Source organism: Euprymna scolopes, chromosome 38 (assembly GCF_053919585.1).
Source record: "Euprymna scolopes isolate OS-2025 chromosome 38, ASM5391958v1, whole genome shotgun sequence".
Taxonomy (NCBI): Eukaryota; Metazoa; Mollusca; class Cephalopoda; order Sepiida; family Sepiolidae; genus Euprymna; species Euprymna scolopes.
In genome coordinates, this window is record NC_136519.1 from 8,239,398 (window position 1) to 8,259,330 (window position 19,933).

General features: G+C 35.7%; 1 protein-coding gene across 4 annotated transcripts in view; it reads left to right on the forward strand.

Annotated features, from left to right (window-relative positions):
- Positions 1 to 617: 617 nt before the first annotated feature.
- The window catches only part of LOC145263061 (uncharacterized), a 47,693-nt gene continuing 28,377 nt past the window's right edge, over positions 618 to 19,933 (forward strand). For all 4 annotated transcript variants that reach the window (XM_080119914.1, XM_080119915.1, XM_080119917.1 and 1 more), the window contains exons 1-2: positions 618 to 2,277; positions 14,670 to 14,860. In XM_080119914.1, the coding sequence (XP_079976040.1) occupies positions 2,185 to 2,277; positions 14,670 to 14,860 (284 nt within the window). In that variant the 5' untranslated portion in view covers positions 618 to 2,184. The remainder of the gene's footprint in view (positions 2,278 to 14,669; positions 14,861 to 19,933) is intronic.

Consider the following 19,933-nt stretch of genomic DNA (forward strand, 5'->3'; position numbering starts at 1 on the left):
CAATACCTTTGTTGTATTTGCTTTTATTAATTTTATTTCTCTGCAGAGGAAAAACATATATAGAAATCGACACCATGGGGCGGGGGCAGAATAGAGTCTAGGACAGAATCTTGTATTCACCTACATGGAATTTGGCTCATTGTGTAGAAAGCATGTTTTCGTCTCCCAATGTCTGGATCTCTCTTCCTAAGGGGAAGTAACCAATTGGTGTTCTTCTCTATTATTTTCTTACGAAAGCAAACACTTCCTATTCATCATAGGAGAAGAAATTTATCTTACATCCAAACACTAGGACAAAGTTAGACACAAGATCGGTTTTTAATTTGTGGCATTTTAGATGTGGGGGATATCCAGCTCCCCAAAATGGTGCAACAGATCAATCTCACCCAAAGCCGGTCAGAGGATTAGTTGGCCAAACCGTGGTGAAATGACAACAACTATGGAAGGCAGTAATTGCTGTGGATCTAGTTAGCGGATTCAAAATTCCTATCCCGTCGAGGTTAACTGCCTGACAAAGTCCAGAGGAATAATTGGCTGAAGCGACACAAAACAACAACTAGAAGATGAGGATGCAAATAATTAAAATCATACAAATTATCATCTCAAAAAGAATTCCAAATTGATTCAATAATTTATTTGCATGTTTAATAAATAGTAATTCAAATCGTTCCAACGTTAAGGTTTTTGCAATGAGTGTTCATTAGGCAAGCTTTACTAATAAGTGTCTCATGGAAAAGGCATGAAGTTTAAGATTATTGATTTTTATGAACAAAGTGTCATACATTGTTATTTTCTTAAGGGAAAAGAAAGTCATAAACTACATAAGCAACATGTGTGTGTGTGTGTTCATCACATATGAAAACAGTAGTTCGAAATAACATTGTTGAAAAGAAGAATAATTCTTGTTTTCTTTCCACGTTGAGAATTTAAGATGCAGGATGTGCACAAAGTCATGTTGGATGATTTAACGTCCCACACGAACAGAGTCTCTTAGACACGAGTTGGGTTGGTGAAATCTGAAGAGAAAACTGATTTGGTTTTTGTGGCATTGTCAGCAAAACTATTTTACATCTGAATAGATAGAGTCCGTGCTGGGGATGAAGAGCAGTGATGTTTGCTCGTAGAACTGTATTCTGGACTGATTTAATTTTTGCAGACAATATAATAATTATATATGCGTATTCTAGAACATTCTAGTCTGTTTGTTGTATCACTGCATGTAGAACGCAACATAGTTCCTTTATTGCATACGTGTGGATGGGCAAATTACGACGTTGTGTCTTTGCGTGTTCTGATATCCATGGGCGTTGAAACGGGGATTGCTATAAAAACGTCTCTGCCGATATGTAGCGGACGCTACACCTAATTTCAGCATTGTTGGGAATATAAATTTCATAATTTAATAAATTCTTCATTTTCAGCGTCCTGACAAAATGGAAGTTTTAAGAAATTTGTTTCCTAGTTCTACTGATCATTACAGACAGCATCCTAAAGCGGCTATAAATTATAATTCAATAACTTGAGTTTTATTTCTTCCACCCGTCACACCAATAATTTCGTGGGTAAGGTTAACACTTTTGTCCAAATGTTCAACTTCTGTACACGTAACGCACCTTCTCTCAACTCCCAACGTACTTCTGCTAATTCAACTTATTTCTTCGAAATCCAACTTCAAAATGAATAACCCTCTTAAAAAAAAAAAAAAAAAAATCAACCCTCTTTTATCTCCAACCAGAAGCATCTCATTTGCATATCGGGTGGTCACATTACAGGCATATAAAGAGATAAGGCAGCCATTTTTGTTTCTTTCTTCCCCATTCATTTCATCCCATGCACACGTGCTAATTAGGTAAGTCGCACGTTTCCCTGCAACAAAATATTATTTCCATAGTAAATGCTAGTTATCTCCCTTAGAAGAACACCAAAGCGGCCATTTTTATTTATTTATTTTTTACTTTGGAAGTACCTACGGAGGGAAGATGAATTGGAGATTGCGCAATATTTGCGTACGGAATCTTACAGGCGGTATTTACTGTCTTCCGAGGCATTTTTTTTTTAAATAATATATATATATTATTTATTAATTTTTTCTAAATTAAATAAATAAATGACATTCGTGTAGAGTCCCGTGAAATACTGGTCTTTTGATAATGTTGTTATGGTGGGGATCTGTTCTCTGTTTACATGATGGCGTCCATCCCGGCTCACCACGTGAAAGAAGCAGTTTGTTCATCTCGACCGCCGTATCGCGAAGGGCGAGACCCGAAAGCTATCAAGGTAAGAAAGTGGCGGATAATAGATGATAATAATTCACCTTTCGTGAACAAAAAATAGCTTTTATTTAACAACGGTAAAAGTGCGCTGGTTGACCAGAACAAGTTGGGTATTTGTTATATAGCGAATTCTTAATAGGATGCTATAAAAAAGGTATAATCAAGGACCTAGGTCTGAGGCTAAGAAATTTATCCTAACACATCAATGACAACTGGCTGAGAGAGAAAGAGAAAAAGAACGTCTTACCTCTTGCAACAGATGCCGTCGGTTGCGACCTCAGGTATTAGTCCTTGTGGTCCCGTAATAATTCTTTATCAATACAATTGATTGAGAAAGAAAAAACAAAGGAACTACCAAGACGGTGTCCCAATAGTAAATAAGAGAAGAAGAAAAGAAAAGGAAAGAGAAGAAAAGGAACAACTTCAGACACGGTGTGAACCGATTGTAAAGATGGGGGTAAAAAAATAATAATCAAGCTAGTCAACCCATACAATTTTATAGAAGGTCTAGGGCCACATGATTTATCCATTAGTATAAAAAACAATCACAAAGGGAAAGACGCTTTCGCATCCATCTCTCAAAACCCGAGGTCATTGAAGGTAGGAAAGATTTTCTTATACACTCCCGTCTCAAGAGAAAAAAAAAAAAAAAAAAAAAATAAGTAAATAAAATAAATGAATAAATAAATAGTAAACAGTGAAGTGAAGTTGTCTGAGTACATTTTAATACAAATAACTGTTAATTTTGGGTCCAAACACTCAAAATTCTAAATTTAGATTCCCGGGACATGGATCCAACTTGATAAATTGAACAAATCCAAGAAAAATAAGTTTTAAGGGGTCGAAACAAAAACCCCCCAAAAAACTGAACCTTCAGCCAATCCCCGGTCCAAACATTCCAAACCAACATAAAGTGTATTCAGACATAGGGCAAGCTTCGTAATCGGTTTTTGTCAAAATTTGACTGCCAAGTCGGCTGAACTGCTAGTAAATAAATAAAAATAAAGGATAAAGAGAAAAGGAAGAGAAAAAAAAAAAAAATGGGAGAGGTAAATAAATAATTACCTATTTTCTGAGAGTGGACTGTTAGTGAATTGAATGTAGGCAATTCCAACAGTACCAATTCTCACCCTCTGGGGGAACTTGCTGAATACCTACGCAGTTGAAATGGTACCATTGATTGCATTCATCACAGCATATCATTGGACTACCATTATCCGGTAGAACACATCCTGGGCAAATACATGCATGTTCAGCATCATTTAATAAATTATCCACCATCATATCATGGGATAATGAAGGATCCTGGTTGAGGCAACTTCCACACCGCCAACTCTCCTCTTCTGGTGGAGGTCGATATAGACCAACACAGGAAAAATGGTACCAGTCATCACAGCAGTCACAACATATCATGGCACTGCCATTGTCTGGTTCACCACAATCAGGGCAAATCCAACCAAGCTCTGTGCCCTCTTCAATAGGGTCTTCAGGTACAGATGTACAGCCATTCAGATTGTCATCAGCATTCCTCATCAAGGAATCAAGTCCATCAATGGGTTCTTGAATAGACGACTCCAAGGGATAGAGGTGCTTCAGGGAATGAACTTGCAAGGAGCCATCTCCTCGTTTTATCTGAGCAGATCTCACCAATCCGTCATCTCCTGTAAATAGACGTGTGACCCTACCCAATGCCCAAAATGGTCGAGGTTTGTTAGGGAGTTTGACTGTGACTACATCTCCCACACAAACAACTGGTGAAGTCCCTCCTTGTTGTCTTTGGGCATGCTCTCTTATACTAAGCAGATAATCTTCGTACCAAATTTTCTTAAATCTTTTTAATGCATCATTCCTGCAATTTAAGGACTCTAAGAGTTGTTTCCGAGAGGGAGGTTCTAGTTGATAAATACCCTCCCCATCCATTCTCAAAATCAAACGAGGGTTTACTACAGGGCGTAAAAAGTGATTTGGACTTATTATTTCCAAACTTGAGTCAGATGAACTTCTGTAAGTCAAGGGACGGTCATTTATGGCATTTTGTACATCAGAAATAATTGTCAGGAGATCGAAATAATCATGACTAGCTCGTCCAATTAATTTATACAAGCAAGACTTGATGGTTTTAATCAGTCTTTCCCATACACCTCCAAACAAGTAAAGACCAGGATATACATCTTCACCCTCTCCCCACCTCTCAGAACCCACAGATGACCCGTATAGTCTACTCCTGTGTGCAAAAATGGTCTTATCATATTCACCCGATGTTTAGGTAAATCAGTCATTTTGGGGTAGGTAAATGGAATAGAGTTAAATTTCTGGCACAAGGAGCATCCTGATAAAATTCTCTTTACCGCCTGCCTACCCTGGGGTATCCAGTACCCAGATAACCTGACCTTATTCAAGGTAGCAGGAACACCCAGATGCTTACACTGGTGGTGACAGTCCAATATTATGAGATTAGAAAGATGGTGATCCTTAGCAATAAGCAAGGGATTAACTATTTCGTATTCATATACAGAGACCTTCCCAATTCTTCCCTTGGATCGAATTAATCCTTCCTTATCCAAAAAAGGTTTAGACTTCCCACTCTCGGTGGTATTGACCTACCTGAAGGATTTTGTAAGTATTCTAATTCCTCCCAGAAGGATTGTCTCTGCATTACTTTAATCAAGTGTGTCCGAGCCATCTTACCAAAGTCGGAGTCTCTTTTCCTCAACCTATTAATAAACTTGAACACACATGTGGTGACATTTAATAGTTTAGACAATGAAGAATATCTATCATATTGCACAACTGGCTCCTCCTGGCTGTGCGAAACAGCACAAACCATCGAAGATACAATCTTTTTGCTTTCTGGGCTCAAACAATTCAAAGGATTTTCAGGCCAAGAAATCGGTTGGTCTCTTAGCCAAGACGGTCCAGAAACCCAATATTCCAAATTGGCCCTCAGTTTAGAGGTAGGAATACCCCTGGTGATAAGGTCAGCGGGATTCTGTGCAGTAGGCACATATTTAAACTGAATGGCCACACCAAATTTAGACATCAATTCAGCCTCCCATTGACTAATGTCCTTCAATCTATTCATGGCAAAAACATTCTTGCTATTAGTCCGCCTTGTGACCAACCAGGATAATACTATTTGTGAATCAACTGCAAGAAATACCTTTTTGAAACTTACATTAGAATAGGCCTTCAACAAAGTCGGAAGGCACTTGATGGCCAAGAAGGCCGATAAAAGCTCCAGAGTTGGTAAACTCTTCGATTTAAGAGGCGCCACCTTTGCCTTGGAAAAAACCAGAGATGAAACCTTCCCCTGGACTGCATATGCTGCAAATCCATATGCCCTTTTGGATGCATCGCAAAACAGAAATAATTCAGCTTCCCTCCCTTCATCAAGGGTTTTTCTAGGGAAGGTAACAGAACCAAGTTCTGACAATTCATGAGCGATGACTGCCCATTTGGATTGAAGTTCACTTGGCACAATTTCATCCCACTCAAAACCTAATTTCCACAACTCACTAACAAGAGTACGTGCCTGTATAGATACCGGCAAACATAATGAGAGTGGATCGAATATCCTTGATGCTTCAGACAGTATATGCCTTTTAGTTGCTGCCTCAGGGTTACAATTATAGGAAGCAATATTGATGGTATCAGCAAGAGGATCGTAACGATAACCTAATACCTTCTCCCAAGGACAGCTGTGACTCACAAGAGTACCATCTCTCCTCATTAAATCGTGTAATTCTGTATGATTAGAATTGCAAGATTGGAGTATGAATCCTCCTTCTTGCAATCTTTCTACTGCTCGTGTATACAAGCCCGTTAACTCATCCAAGGAATTGCTTGTTTTAATCAGATTATCTACATAAAAATTAGACTGTAACATCCCAGTGCAATCATCCAAAGGATAACGCCCAGCATGAAATTTTAGTATGCAATTCAAGATGAATGGGCTTGCACTAAACCCAAATAAGATTGTTGTGTAACGATAACACATTAGCTTATTATTTTTTCGCAGAAAGAAACAAAATTTATTCTTATCAGATTCACTAGATAATCGAATCATCAAGAATGCCTTCTTGATGTCTGCTAAAAATACATACCTATTTGTTCGGAAAAGCAGAGTTAAATCAAGCATGTCCCCTGTTAAGTTGATCCCAGGATAAGCAGCATCATTTAGAGAGACAGAGTTCTTAGTTTTAAAAGAACAGTTAAAAACTGGTCGAATTTTAGTTGTAGTTGTATGCTCGTCTTTGAACACAGGTCTATGTGGAACCCACACATAATGCTTGTATTCCTGAGGGGAGCATTCTAGGGGTTCAATTATCCCTTCTCTTTCTTGGTCTTCAAAAACCTTAATATACTCCTCATATAAGTCCTTCTTCTTTAAATTGAATGCTACTCTGTCCAGCACCTTAAGTGCTATATGATGGTTAGATTGAACCTGAGATAACTTGTCCTTATGCCAAGGCAATTTAACCAAATAATGACCATCTTTATAAACTATGTTTTGCATGAATTCTTCCATCTTTTGATTGTCATAGTCAGAAACCGATTCTATGTCAGGCAGTCCCAATGATTCTAGACTAAACATCCATTCCAAGCCCCGATCCACAGTGCTTCCTTCAAAAATGTCGGCAAATGGATCCACATAGGTCGGAACAGGATTCACAATACTATTAACCAAAGAATCGTTACAATAGTACTGCCTGTCAATTTCATAGCTCAAGGCTCCCGGAGTTATAGCAATCTTACTGATTTGGTTCTCATGCAAAAAATGTTTTGTATTTCCTATGGGGATAATGCCAGCGGATGTCTGCCAAGCCGCACCATTCATGCATCGTGTTATCTTCATGGGACGCATATATTGAATCAAATCAATTCCCATGAGACCCCACAATTGTACACTGCCACTCTCTATCTCTGCAGCAAAGGTATAATTCAGTTTTCTTAGGTTTTCCCAAACCAGAGGAAGGTCTGGTACTTTGTGAGACAGATTCAATTCGCAATCAATTAGAATAGGTAGTTGGGGGGCTACTCCCGGCAAGACCTCTACAACTGCAGTTAACTGCTTGAAAATGCGGCGTTTTCTCCCCACAAAGGTCACAACGTCCATGGCCACCTCCTCCCATGAGTCTGGATCGCACTTCAGGTGCTGAAGAACCCTTTCAGAGAAATATGACCTCTGACTGCCCGAGTCAATAAGGCAATTCAGAGAAACTGAGGAGGCTCCCCTTTTAATTGTGATGTTGACCATTGGCAGTAGGTTTTGAATGTCCCCAAGTTTTGTACTTATGCTAGTATTTATTTCTGTTTTCTCTAGTACAAATTGAGGACACATAGAAGCATAATGCCTCCGAGACTTACAATACCTGCAAGGGAATCTAAATCCCTTGACTCCTGGACAGGCTTTCTGATCATGGCTGGCAACTGTGCAGAATTCACACAATCCAAGTTGCCTACAGCGTTGCAGGCGCTCATTGTATGAGGGATAGGTAGTACACTGAGAACTAGTGTGTCCATTTCTTGCACAAAAATTGCAATAAGGAATCTTGTCTTCCAAGTCTAGGTCTGCGTGAAAACTTTGTAATGCAGAATTTTTAGGTGGGCTTCTCGTCCAAACAGCATTTGACCTTGGCTTAAACCGTGGAATCATTTCTGTCTTAGGAGTTGAAATAGGTTTAATCCGGAGTAATGCTTTAATAACTTTGTGACTATACTGCAGTATGCAGTTCAAGCCAGGATATGGTGTGCTAGAGCCTCTAATGAGCTCTGCCTTTATCTCATCAGGGATCTTATCAAATAGGATATGAGCCACCAGACATCCACTTCCGGAGTCCTCAACTAAAAAATCATAACCATAGTCTGAATCTAACTCACCAAGTTCATACTGAACCTGGGAAAGATATTCCTTTAGTTGTTCATAAGACTTGTCCACCTTAGGTGTAGACTGCACTATTCTTTTAAAAATTTCTTCCCTAATGGCTTCTCTGTCCCAGTATTCCTCCTTTAAAATATTTATGGCCACATCATAATTATGGTCATTTTCTGACAGGTGATGGATCAGATGAAATGGCCGACCTATCACATATGCTTTAAGGCATATGAGTTTTTCCTTCTTTGAGCTCACTCCAGATGTGCAAAACTCAAAACGGGTTAGGAAATCCCGCAGGGCAAATTTATTGGTTTTATCAACGCCAGTAAATGTTGGACATGTTATTTTAGGCTTCGCTAATTCAATGCCAGATTGAGCTGGGGAAGGTAGAGTGGGAGGAGTTGAGGTTAGTAAAGGGGAATGGATCTCTGGAACCGGTAAGGAAGCATCTAACTGCGACAATGATTTATTCACCCTGGTTTTGTAAGTGAAACTGTCTGTCAAACAGCTCCTCATCTCAATCGATGGTGTCTCCTTCATTATTTTCTTGTCAATATGCAATAACTCTTGGAGCCACTGGAGAATGTCTCGTTTATGAAGTTCTAATACATCTCTCTCAAGAGGTTCAAGTCCACTAAGATTTTCTAGTGTTAAGTCTATCATCGTACGAGTGACTCTCTGATCTTCCAATAAGGATGACCGTGATGATTGTTCAACTTGTAAGGAATTCATTTTAATATAAAAAACAGTATCTGTTGCAATGTATAGCGAATTCTTAATAGGATGCTATAAAAAAGGTATAATCAAGGACCTAGGTCTGAGGCTAAGAAATTTATCCTAACACATCAATGACAACTGGCTGAGAGAGAAAGAGAAAAAGAACGTCTTACCTCTTGCAACAGATGCCGTCGGTTGCGACCTCAGGTATTAGTCCTTGTGGTCCCGTAATAATTCTTTATCAATACAATTGATTGAGAAAGAAAAAACAAAGGAACTACCAAGACGGTGTCCCAATAGTAAATAAGAGAAGAAGAAAAGAAAAGGAAAGAGAAGAAAAGGAACAACTTCAGACACGGTGTGAACCGATTGTAAAGATGGGGGTAAAAAAATAATAATCAAGCTAGTCAACCCATACAATTTTATAGAAGGTCTAGGGCCACATGATTTATCCATTAGTATAAAAAACAATCACAAAGGGAAAGACGCTTTCGCATCCATCTCTCAAAACCCGAGGTCATTGAAGGTAGGAAAGATTTTCTTATAGTTATAACCAGCGCCAGCGCACTTCACTTGCACTTTTACCTTAAAATAGAGTCGGCAGATCGAATTTTTTTTTCTTTTTAAATATGTCTTTTTAAGCAAAAACAGTATTACGTACTTAATTGTCATGTCGAAAATGGTAATATATCCAAAAATTCATCGAGTAGAAAGTTTTGGTAAATTTTTACGAGATGCCCCTGCCTCAGTGTATTATAAACATCCCAACCTCCCCATGTTAAGAACGGCTTTCGGAATAACCCCCACTCCAACCTCGAAAGCCGTTCATAACATGGAGTGGTCGGGGCCGTTTATACTACGATGGGACACATCGTAAAAATTTACCAAAGTTTTTTTATAGTTAAAAGTAATCTTTATGGAAGATTAGGTAAAATTGCATTTTTCTTAAACGTTATAAAATAGCGTGAAGAGTTCAAACACAGGAAGGCGTAACTCGGAACGAATATTTTAGATACTTGTTCATGATGTGCAATATTTGTTGTCTAGCGATAGATTATTTATTTCTTTTAATTTTTTTTTTTTTACAAAGGAATCGTCACTTATCAAGGCCCAAAGGCCACTCGAGGATAACGGTTAAAGAGTGTACAGTAGTCAAAGGGACAATATCATAGTAATCGTCAGAAGTGTAAATTGGATTACTTAAGGTGAACAGCTCATCAAGAACTTGTTTACGTTGGACTTGAAGACAACCTGCACCTCACTCCTCCGGCCAGCAACCTCGCCTGCACCTTGCTCTTTTGGTCTGCGATCTCGCCTGCACCTGGCTCCCTACCAACCGTCTGTTCCTTAACACTGACCCCTACGCTCTCAGTGTCGTCTATTCCTTAACACTGACCCCCGCATTCTCAGTGTCCACCGACCGTTCCAGACCGCCCTGACGTCCAGACGATCGTTCCATACCCAGTGAGCAACCCTAAACATGCTACGTCTAGAGTACCTGTTCCATTAGAGTACCTGTTCCAGCCCTCCAGACCTTAGCTTCCAGTGACATGTGACCTACCGGACAACCAGCATCCGGATCATACAATTTTTCGCTTCCTTAGCAAATAAAAGGCGAACCCTCGTCTTTAACCAAACAACCTTTGTCTGTCATTCTTCTTCGCCTTTTTGCTGTTTACTTTTTGCCCACATCTACCTTGTTAGTTGTTCGGTCGATTGTCCCCAGACAACCGGCCCCGCTACAAGGTCAAGCGAGAAGCTTGTCAAAACATGGAGCCTCCCCAAGATGAGAGCCATACATTTCAATTGATGCCAGATGGGGATCAGAACATTGATGTAAAGATAAAAGCTTGGTTTTAGATGTATTAAAAGTAACCAGCCACTTTTTCACCCATTGTACCACCTGCTCTAGAGGAGAGAGAATCAGAAAACTTGATCATTTACGGCCTTTGATGTGCTGCTATAGATGGTAGTGTCATCAGCATAAATGATGTAAGGATGTGATTTGGAACATCATTAATATAGATCAGAAAGAGAGTTAGACCCAGGATGGACTCCTGAGGGACTCCAGCATTAATTCTATGAGCTTCTGATTTCTGCCCATCAACCACTACTCTTATGAACCTATCAGAGAGAAATGATTTAATAATTGAAAAGACATTTCCAGCTATACCATAGCTGGAGATCTTGTGAAGTAGACATTTATCCTATACTCTATCAAAGGCCTTTGATATGTCAAGAGCAATTGCCCTAAAAAGGAAGTATTACAATCCACAGAGATATGAAAAAGTTGTCAAAAAACAATATAACAATTGAAGGCGAACCTGAACGGCTTTCGGAATAAGCACTCCAACCTCCCCATGTTAAGAATGGCTTTCGAAATAAACATCCCCAACCTCCTCATGTTAAGAACGGCTTTCAGTTTTTTGCAATTTTTTCAGTAGATTATTATTGATTGAACACTAATAGATGGGGGGGGGGTCTCGTTCAGGTCCACCGAAATTAATGTTATTAAAGGCAAGATGTTACTTTTCTACTTAACTGTGTAAGTTTTTAGTGTTTTTATTTAATGTAAAATGTTTATTCGGTTAAAAAAACAGGAATATTGAGCGCTTCTGGAGAATAACAAAAAATGGTCACGATGACTCTTTACATCTTTGAAGTCTTGATAATCATTTCAAAATAAGAAATAAAACAAAATGGTGGTGGAAACCCACCCAATAAATGCCATGGAAATAAAAAGACACAAATATTTGAGAGCTAAACTCTTCAAGATATAAAGATATATTAAATATGTCGGTTTAAAACAACACCAATCTCTACAAGCACACAAAAAAATTACAGTAGTGACGTGAAAAATATATAAATAAAAATATATAAATGTTTGTTTTTTTTTCAATTTGTTTTTTTTGTTTGAAAATTTGTCTATAATTTGACCTCTTTATGCCTTTTTTTCTGGAAACTTTGGCTTCAAATATTTATCATAGTTTGGCAACCCTGATTAGGGTCAGCTATTGAACACGTTTACCTTTATTTGTTATATATCTTTTTTGGACAACTTTTTCATACTTCTGTGGATTGTAATTAATACAAACCCTCCTTTTTACTAAAAACACGATAACAGTTGTTTTAGTAGATGAATTTTCGTAATTTTTGGATATATTACTATTTTCGACATGACAATTGTCACGACCCGGTTAATGGATGACTGAATTGATTGGCAATCAGATCGAGACACAAAAATTTATTTTATTTTATATCCAATATCTCATAATTATCTTCGGTTAATCATCGGATGTCGGATTAACCAGCGAAACATATCATTAAGGGGAATGGAACAACAGAGCAATAAATGACGAAACAAACACTCAATCAAAGTTTAAAATTCAAGGAAGACTTCTATACACAAAAAGGAAGAAGAAAAAGCTCCGATAAAAAGAATGAGTGAGATAGACGTATTTTTGGGGATGTTTGCCAGATGTATGTGACATGCAATTACAGTATAATATGTATAAAAGTTTGTGGATAAGAAAAGATATTGGCATGAGATAGGCCAAACTTAGCTGTTTTGTCCGTTAGGGTAAACACGGATCATAAGTTCGCAAACACAATATCCAAAAAAAAAGTTGAGATGGCAAAAAATAGAGTCGGCAGTTCCAAAAAAGAATATATGTGAGTTCAATCGACAATACAATTGTATTTGAATAATAATCCGCAATTCAATTGATTCAAATCTCAATCTTCGATGAGGTTCGATTCTCGGAGATAATGTTTGTACACTGGGCTGTATCGCTTCTTTTCGCCAACTGTTTATTTCTTATTTTCAAATCCCTCGTGGTCCGCTTTTCCTGCCACAAATGTTCGCTGTCTGGTTGCCATGACGACGTATTTCCGCTCGTTACGGTGATATTCACACCCAACCTCTGTCCCACTTCCCTCAGCCAAGTGACTGCCATGCCACATCATTTACAGAGAGAGGGGGTTATCTGGTTGATTAGGTCTTAGGAAGAGAGAGAGATAGCGAGATATATATAGAGAGTAAGTAGAGAGATTGAATGTTCGCTTTGCTCTGACATCACACAATTAAGTACATAATATTGTCTTTGCTTAAAACGACATATTAAAAAATTAAGCCAACAACAAGGTGACTGACAAGAACATGCTTTTTTGGACTGTCAATAATAGTTCAAAACTCTAAAATTAACGAGCACCCACCATTTTTTTTTTTTTTTTTCAGTTCAGCTAAATAATGAGAATATCAACACAAAATTCGGCCATCTTGACAATTGTAGGTTGAATAGAAAACATGGCAGCCTGAGGCTGATGTCACTTAGAAAATGAAAAATTTTTGATGAAAAAAAAATATTACATCTTTTCTTTTTCTGAAATCTTTCCAAAGATTAATTCGATTAATGAGAATTTGAATAAAACAATGAACATTTATTTAAAAATAAAATAGAATTATTAAGAAAATACTTGTAACTTATTTTTTTTAACAATAAAAAAGTACTTGTATGGCGCTATGCCCTCCCAGATATATATCAAGCGGTAATTTAAATTAAAATTCTTGTGAAATGTTATTTTAATTATTTCTAATTGTTAGTCAAAACTCCAAATTAGATTTAATTTATTTCACTGGAGGTTATTCATCATCATCAGCGGCCTTGCTGTTTTAACAGCGTTGGCGACCAAATTGTAGAGCCATGGTAATCTCGGGAAGACAAGTAAAGATGGTAGTTTCCCAGTGTCCCCCCACCCCACCCCCGTGAGTTAAATGCGTCCCCAGATATCAACCTCGAAATTTCTATAACTCGGCGCAGTACATACAGCACCTAACCTTCCCAAATGGTCACCCATCTAGTACTGGCCAGGCTCATCGTTGTTTAACTTTGGTGACCTGGTGAGAACCGATGTGTCAGCATGATTGTGCGGTATTATCATTATTATTATGGTTCTTATTTAGAATAGTACTTATTTTGAAAAACCAATATCTAGAAAATACAATAAAATCTTTATGGTGCATGTGCCTATCATGGAACAAAGATGTCACATTCCAAAAATCACATAAATTGATCAAGTAGTTTTCTTTTGTTTTTTTTGTTTTTTGTTGTAATTTACCTATTATAAAATATATTATTGAGAAAAAAAAAGTTTTTTTTTGTTTTTTTTCTAAACAATAATATTGAGTTAATGTTCATTTTTTATTTACATCTTCAAAGTAAATAAAATAAGTAATGGGTGTGTGTATGTGTGTGTGTGTATATATATATATATATATATATATATATATATATATATATATATATATTTTGCATTTTTAAAAAATATTATTGAATTATGAATGCATATCAACTTTTGTTGATTTTTAAAAAAATATTGAATTATGAATAAATATAAACTTTTTTGAAATAAATATAAACTTTTTTTTATTGTTGAATTATGAATAAATATAAACTTTTTTTCATATTGTTGAATTATGAATAAATATAAACTTTTTTTATATTGTTGAATTATGAATGCATATCAACTTTTGTTGATTTAAAAAAAAATTATTGAATTATGAATAAATATAAATTTTTTTTATATTGTTGAATTATGAATAAATATAAATTTTTTTTATATTGTTGAATTATGAATAAATATAAATTTTTTTATATTATTGAATTATGAATAAATATAAACTTTTTTTTATATTATTGAATTATGAATAAATATAAATTTTTTTTTATATTGTTGAATTATGAATAAATATAAATTTTTTTTATATTGTTGAATTATGAAGTTTTTTTCTCTTCATTTTTAAGGTCTACACTGTTTCTTCAGAGTCAAAATATCTCCTCGTTCGAGGAGTGCCAATAAATCATGGAGAAGATTTGGCTCCGATATTTAGCGTCCATGGCGAAATTGATGAGATACGTGCGATTGGAGATTACCCCGAGAAAGAGCAATTCACGGAAGTATTTTTGATCAAATACAAACATATACAGGCAGCAAGGTAATATAAACAAAATAAATTATTTTCATTGCGATTCCAATTGAAAATAAAATAACACAAAAACTTATTGATGTACTTATTTGTGAAAACATTTTTGTGTACAACAAAAATTATGGAAAAAACCCCATAGAATTTTAATAAAAAATAAGATTTGACTATATTACTATTTTGAGCTTTGAGCAACAAGACTCAATGGCTTTGTCAGATAATGAATCTTCTACACCAAGGGTCAGCAATTTATGGCTTGCAGGCCAGATCCGACCTGTGAAGCCAATTTGAATGGTTCGCAAGTCTGATTACTAGGGCTAGGACAACAGCATATTCTTTTCATTGTTTTGACTCTTGAGTATATATCCGTTAATATCTTATGTTTTTATATATAGATGGATGTGGTTCTCTGTTGATTAGGTGTGTCTGTGTCGAATATATAGCCGAGAGTCAAAAGAATGAAAAGAATATGCTGTTGTTACAGCCCTACTGATTACCAATGACTCTATTTTTAATATGAAAGATGAGGCTATCAAGTTCAACAAAGGGTCTGTTGTTGTTGTCGTCATCCTTCTCCTTCTCCTTCTCCTCCGATCCGCCCAGTAGAATTGGAATACTACACTGCAAAAAAAAAACAAAAAAAACAATCAAAACCCAATCATATTTATTTCTTCATAAAATATAAGAAAAATAAACATAAAACACAAACTGAGAGCCAATTTAACCAACCGGCGACAGACACTATGCAGGGACAGCTTCAAAGGAACAATGTTGTCTCAGTCAGCTTTCTATTTCATGCCTCATGAATGTGTAGATGTTGCCGTTGTGTACATACGTATGATTGCAATTATTTGTATTTATGTGTTTTGTTTTTGTTTGTGTGTGTGTGTGGTTTGTTTGTAGTACAATTTTCAATAACAGTTTCAAACATACACATCATAATTTCATCCATTTTACTTTGGTTGAAATTTTTTCACTTTGAAATATTCGTTCCGTGAGGAAAACAGTTTTGTTAGGTGTTCTTTTAATTTTAGATTTTCTTTGTTTCTTTTCTGATTCCTCAATATTTATTTTCATGATGATTTTAAATATTTAGATTGACATATGTCATTTTCCTTGTTTTTTCATTAATGACTTTCATCTGGCCCGTGATCTATAATTATAATACAATTCGGCCTGTGGAGTCCAATGAATTGCCAATCTCTGTTCTACACTATGCCGGCTTGATGCAAATGTCGTTTGATAGTTTGGGTCGTCCATGGTTTCTGTTTTGATAGATGATGTAATCATTTTGTAATGTCATAAGAGATTAGTCTTGTGCATCTATTTATCTATTTAAGTGGAGAATGTCATAAATTTATGACCTCATTAACCATGCATGGAGACAAACAAGTTTTATATAGATAAAAAATGATAATAAAATAGACTTAACGTCTCGATATTGCATGGTCATTTTTTTTCTTTTAATAGGAAGAAGGTAGGTTCTCTCTACCATGCTAGAAAGCTACTAACGCCCGAAAGTATCCTGTACCTCTATAAGGCCATTCGCCCATGTATGGAGTATTGTTGTCACATTTGGGCTGGTGCATCTGCTACTAGTCTCTCGCTCCTAGACAAGGTTCAAAAGAGAGTCGCCAACCTGATAGGTCCTGAACTGTCATCTAAGCTTCAGCCTCTGTCCCATCGACGAAATGTTGCATCCCTCTGCCTGTTCTAGAAGTATTTTAACGGTGAATGCTCTGACGAACTGCAAGCACTTGTACCTCCTTGACGTAAATACCCCAACAAACCTGACAAGCAGCTAAATCCCACCCCTTCACAGTAGAGATCCCTAGATGTAAGCGAGTCTTCTACTCCAGAAGTTTCTTCCCCAGAACCGCTAGACTTTGGCATTCCCTTCCGGGTCCCTGCTTCCCCAACTGTACTGACATGCAGAAGTTCAAGTGTAACGTGAACTGACGTCTTGCTGCCCAACTCCCTACATAGTACCCCTGTAGCTTATGTCCCTGATAGTAATCCCCTACATCAAAGTGGCAATGTGCCTTGTTTGGGGGTGAAAATGTATTTAAAAAAAAAAGTGAAGAGTTGCTTCCCTTGAATAAAGTATGGGTTTTTCTGTTTCATTTTGAATAAAAAATTAACTGAAACTACAAAACTGATTGGATGCATTGCATATGAATCGTTGTTTTACGATATTTTAACTTAATCCTTGATCTGTTCCTATTTGACACTAAATGTAATGAATGTTATTTCAACAGTTAATGATGAAATGATAAATATTTATTGATTTTTAAACTATCAATAACACTAAAATCTATAGATCACTTGCAGAAGTGTAATTTTAAATTAGCAAAAATATATGCCCATTTTATATGGGTTTATGAGATAATACACCCCCCCCCAAAAAAAAAAACTAGTTTATGTTTAGAAATTTAAATGAATTGGAATGTGTAATTGTAAAATAAAATCAGTAATTGTATTGGAATCGTCGCATTACTAATATATAATATTGTGTATATTTAGGCAGCATCTTCTCGTTCAAACAAATGTTATTGAAGAGCATTCTTCTGTTTTATTATCTTTCTTTTCATCTTCTCCAATCTCTGAATTTTGCAAGGCGAGAAAAATGTTAATAGATTAAAAATACACAAAGCATTGTATATTAAAACAAAAAAACCTCAGATCAATAATATCAATTATGAATATAGTTGAAATATTTTAAAATGCTGAGGATAGCAAATTTTAAATATATATATATATATATATATATATATATATATATATATATATAATTAATATATTATAAATAAATAATAATAAAAAAAAAAGTCCACCCACCTAATTCATAATAAGCCACCACTTGGCCGTGATAAAAATATATATATATATATACATACACACACACACACACACATATATATATATATATATATATATACATACACACACACACATATATATATATATATATAATTAGGAAAAGGAAAAAACATAATTTCTACAGCAACATGCCTGAGGATGATAGATGTGTATCTCTCTGTCAAAAGCGATCGCTATGGATTCAACTTATCCAATTTTGAAAAAAACACAAAGAAAACTATTTGGAGATTGAAGATGAAAAAGAAGATAACAAAACAAAAGAATTCCATGCTTTTCAATAACATATATATATATATATATATATATATATATATATATATATATATATATATATAGTAAAAGATGGTCACACACTTTTAGAAGACGCTTATTTTGAATAAAATTTAAATGAGAACTTTGAAGTGTCGGAAATAATCATAAAATCATTTTTATTTAATTTTTTGTTGTTGTTGTAATTCCTTTGTAATTTAAATTATAACAACAACAACAAAAAAGTAAATAAAAATGATTTTATCATTTCTGACACTTCAAATTTCTCATATATATAATATATATAATATATATATATGGCATAATTACGTTGACACACTGGTTCTTACTAGATCACTGAAGTTAAGCAATGATGAGTTTGGCCAGTACCAAATGGGTGACCATTTGGAAAGACTAGGTGCTGTATGTACTGTGCTGAGTCATTTTCATGTTGCTGTCTGGGGGCACGTTTAATTCACTGAGAAAATGCACCCCCAGTCTTCGTTAAGACATGCATCTAGGAGAATGAAAACTCTATAAAACCTGAGGTCTACTGTATGCTCTGTCTTGTGGCAGCCATTGCACTGACAAAAGTTAGCAGTAATACCAAAAAGTGTAGTTGGTTCTGCACAAAGCCTTCACTACTATAAACAAATCTGTGTGGATTTCTGAACAACTTAGTTGTTGTGGCGGGAGCTCATACGTTGAAATCGACAAGAGAGTCGATCGTGCATATTTCTACTTGGTTTGTGTGTGTGAGTTTATTCCTCATAGGTTTCGAAATGGCAGAGCTTATCATTTGCAAATTTTGCACAAAATTAATTTATATATCTGGCAGTGTTCTTAGATATGTTTTATACAAAAATTCGTCTGATAAGTAAAAAAAAAAAAAAATCCGATCTTAAAAATAGTCTTCTTTTATAGATAAAAAAGAATTTTAGCAGGAAAATATTTTACATTACATCGGTGTAACATAAAATATTCCCCTGTAAAAATTCTTTTTTATCTATAAAAGAAGAAAGACTCTATTTTAGATCGTCAAGCCCAAACATCAGCTGAAATAATATTGTAAACCAACACAGACAGTTTGATGAACAACATTATCATTATTATTTAAAAAATTTTGTTTTTGTGAATTAGTCCAAGCAAATTATTCCTTGTAATATATAATATTCAATAGAGTATTCTATAATAATACATACACAATCTGCAGAATTCTCTTCCCTGCAACCTCTTTACCACAGAAGAGACGTAGCGAGCCTGTCTTTGTTCTATCGTTATTTCCATGGCAAGTGCTCGTCTGAGCTCCATTCTCTGGTCCTCCCTCGACAATCTTTTTCAAAAAACACTCGACTAGCTGAAACCACCGTCAATAATTTTCCCCACTCCTTATCTGTGCCTAAATCAAAACGTAGATTCCACGAACAAAGCTTCTTTCTTGGAACTGCACGCTTGTGGAACTCTGTTCCACTTGCCTGTTTCCCTCCCGACTTCAACCTGGATGTCTTCAAGTCCAACACAAACAAATTCCTGATGAACTGCCCCCCCCAAGTAATGACACCTTATCAATTCTCCAATACTATTGCTACACTATCCCTTTGATTACTGTACACACAATAACCCTTATCCCCGAGTGGCCATTGGGCCTTGATAAGTGGTGAACTCCATGTAAAAAAAAAAAATTAAAAATTAAAAATATTATGTTTAAGCGTATTGTATGACTGGACAATGCCGGGTATGCAGCTAGTATATATATATATATATATATATATATATATATATATATATATATATATATATATATATATATGTGTGTGTGTGTGTGTGTATGCATAAAGTAATAGGTTTTTAAATCTAGTAAGGCTCTAATAACTGTCATAGTTTGTGATTTTGAATACATCCTCAGAAATGAATTGGCATATTGGGCTATTTTAACTCGGTTGATTCTGTTAAATT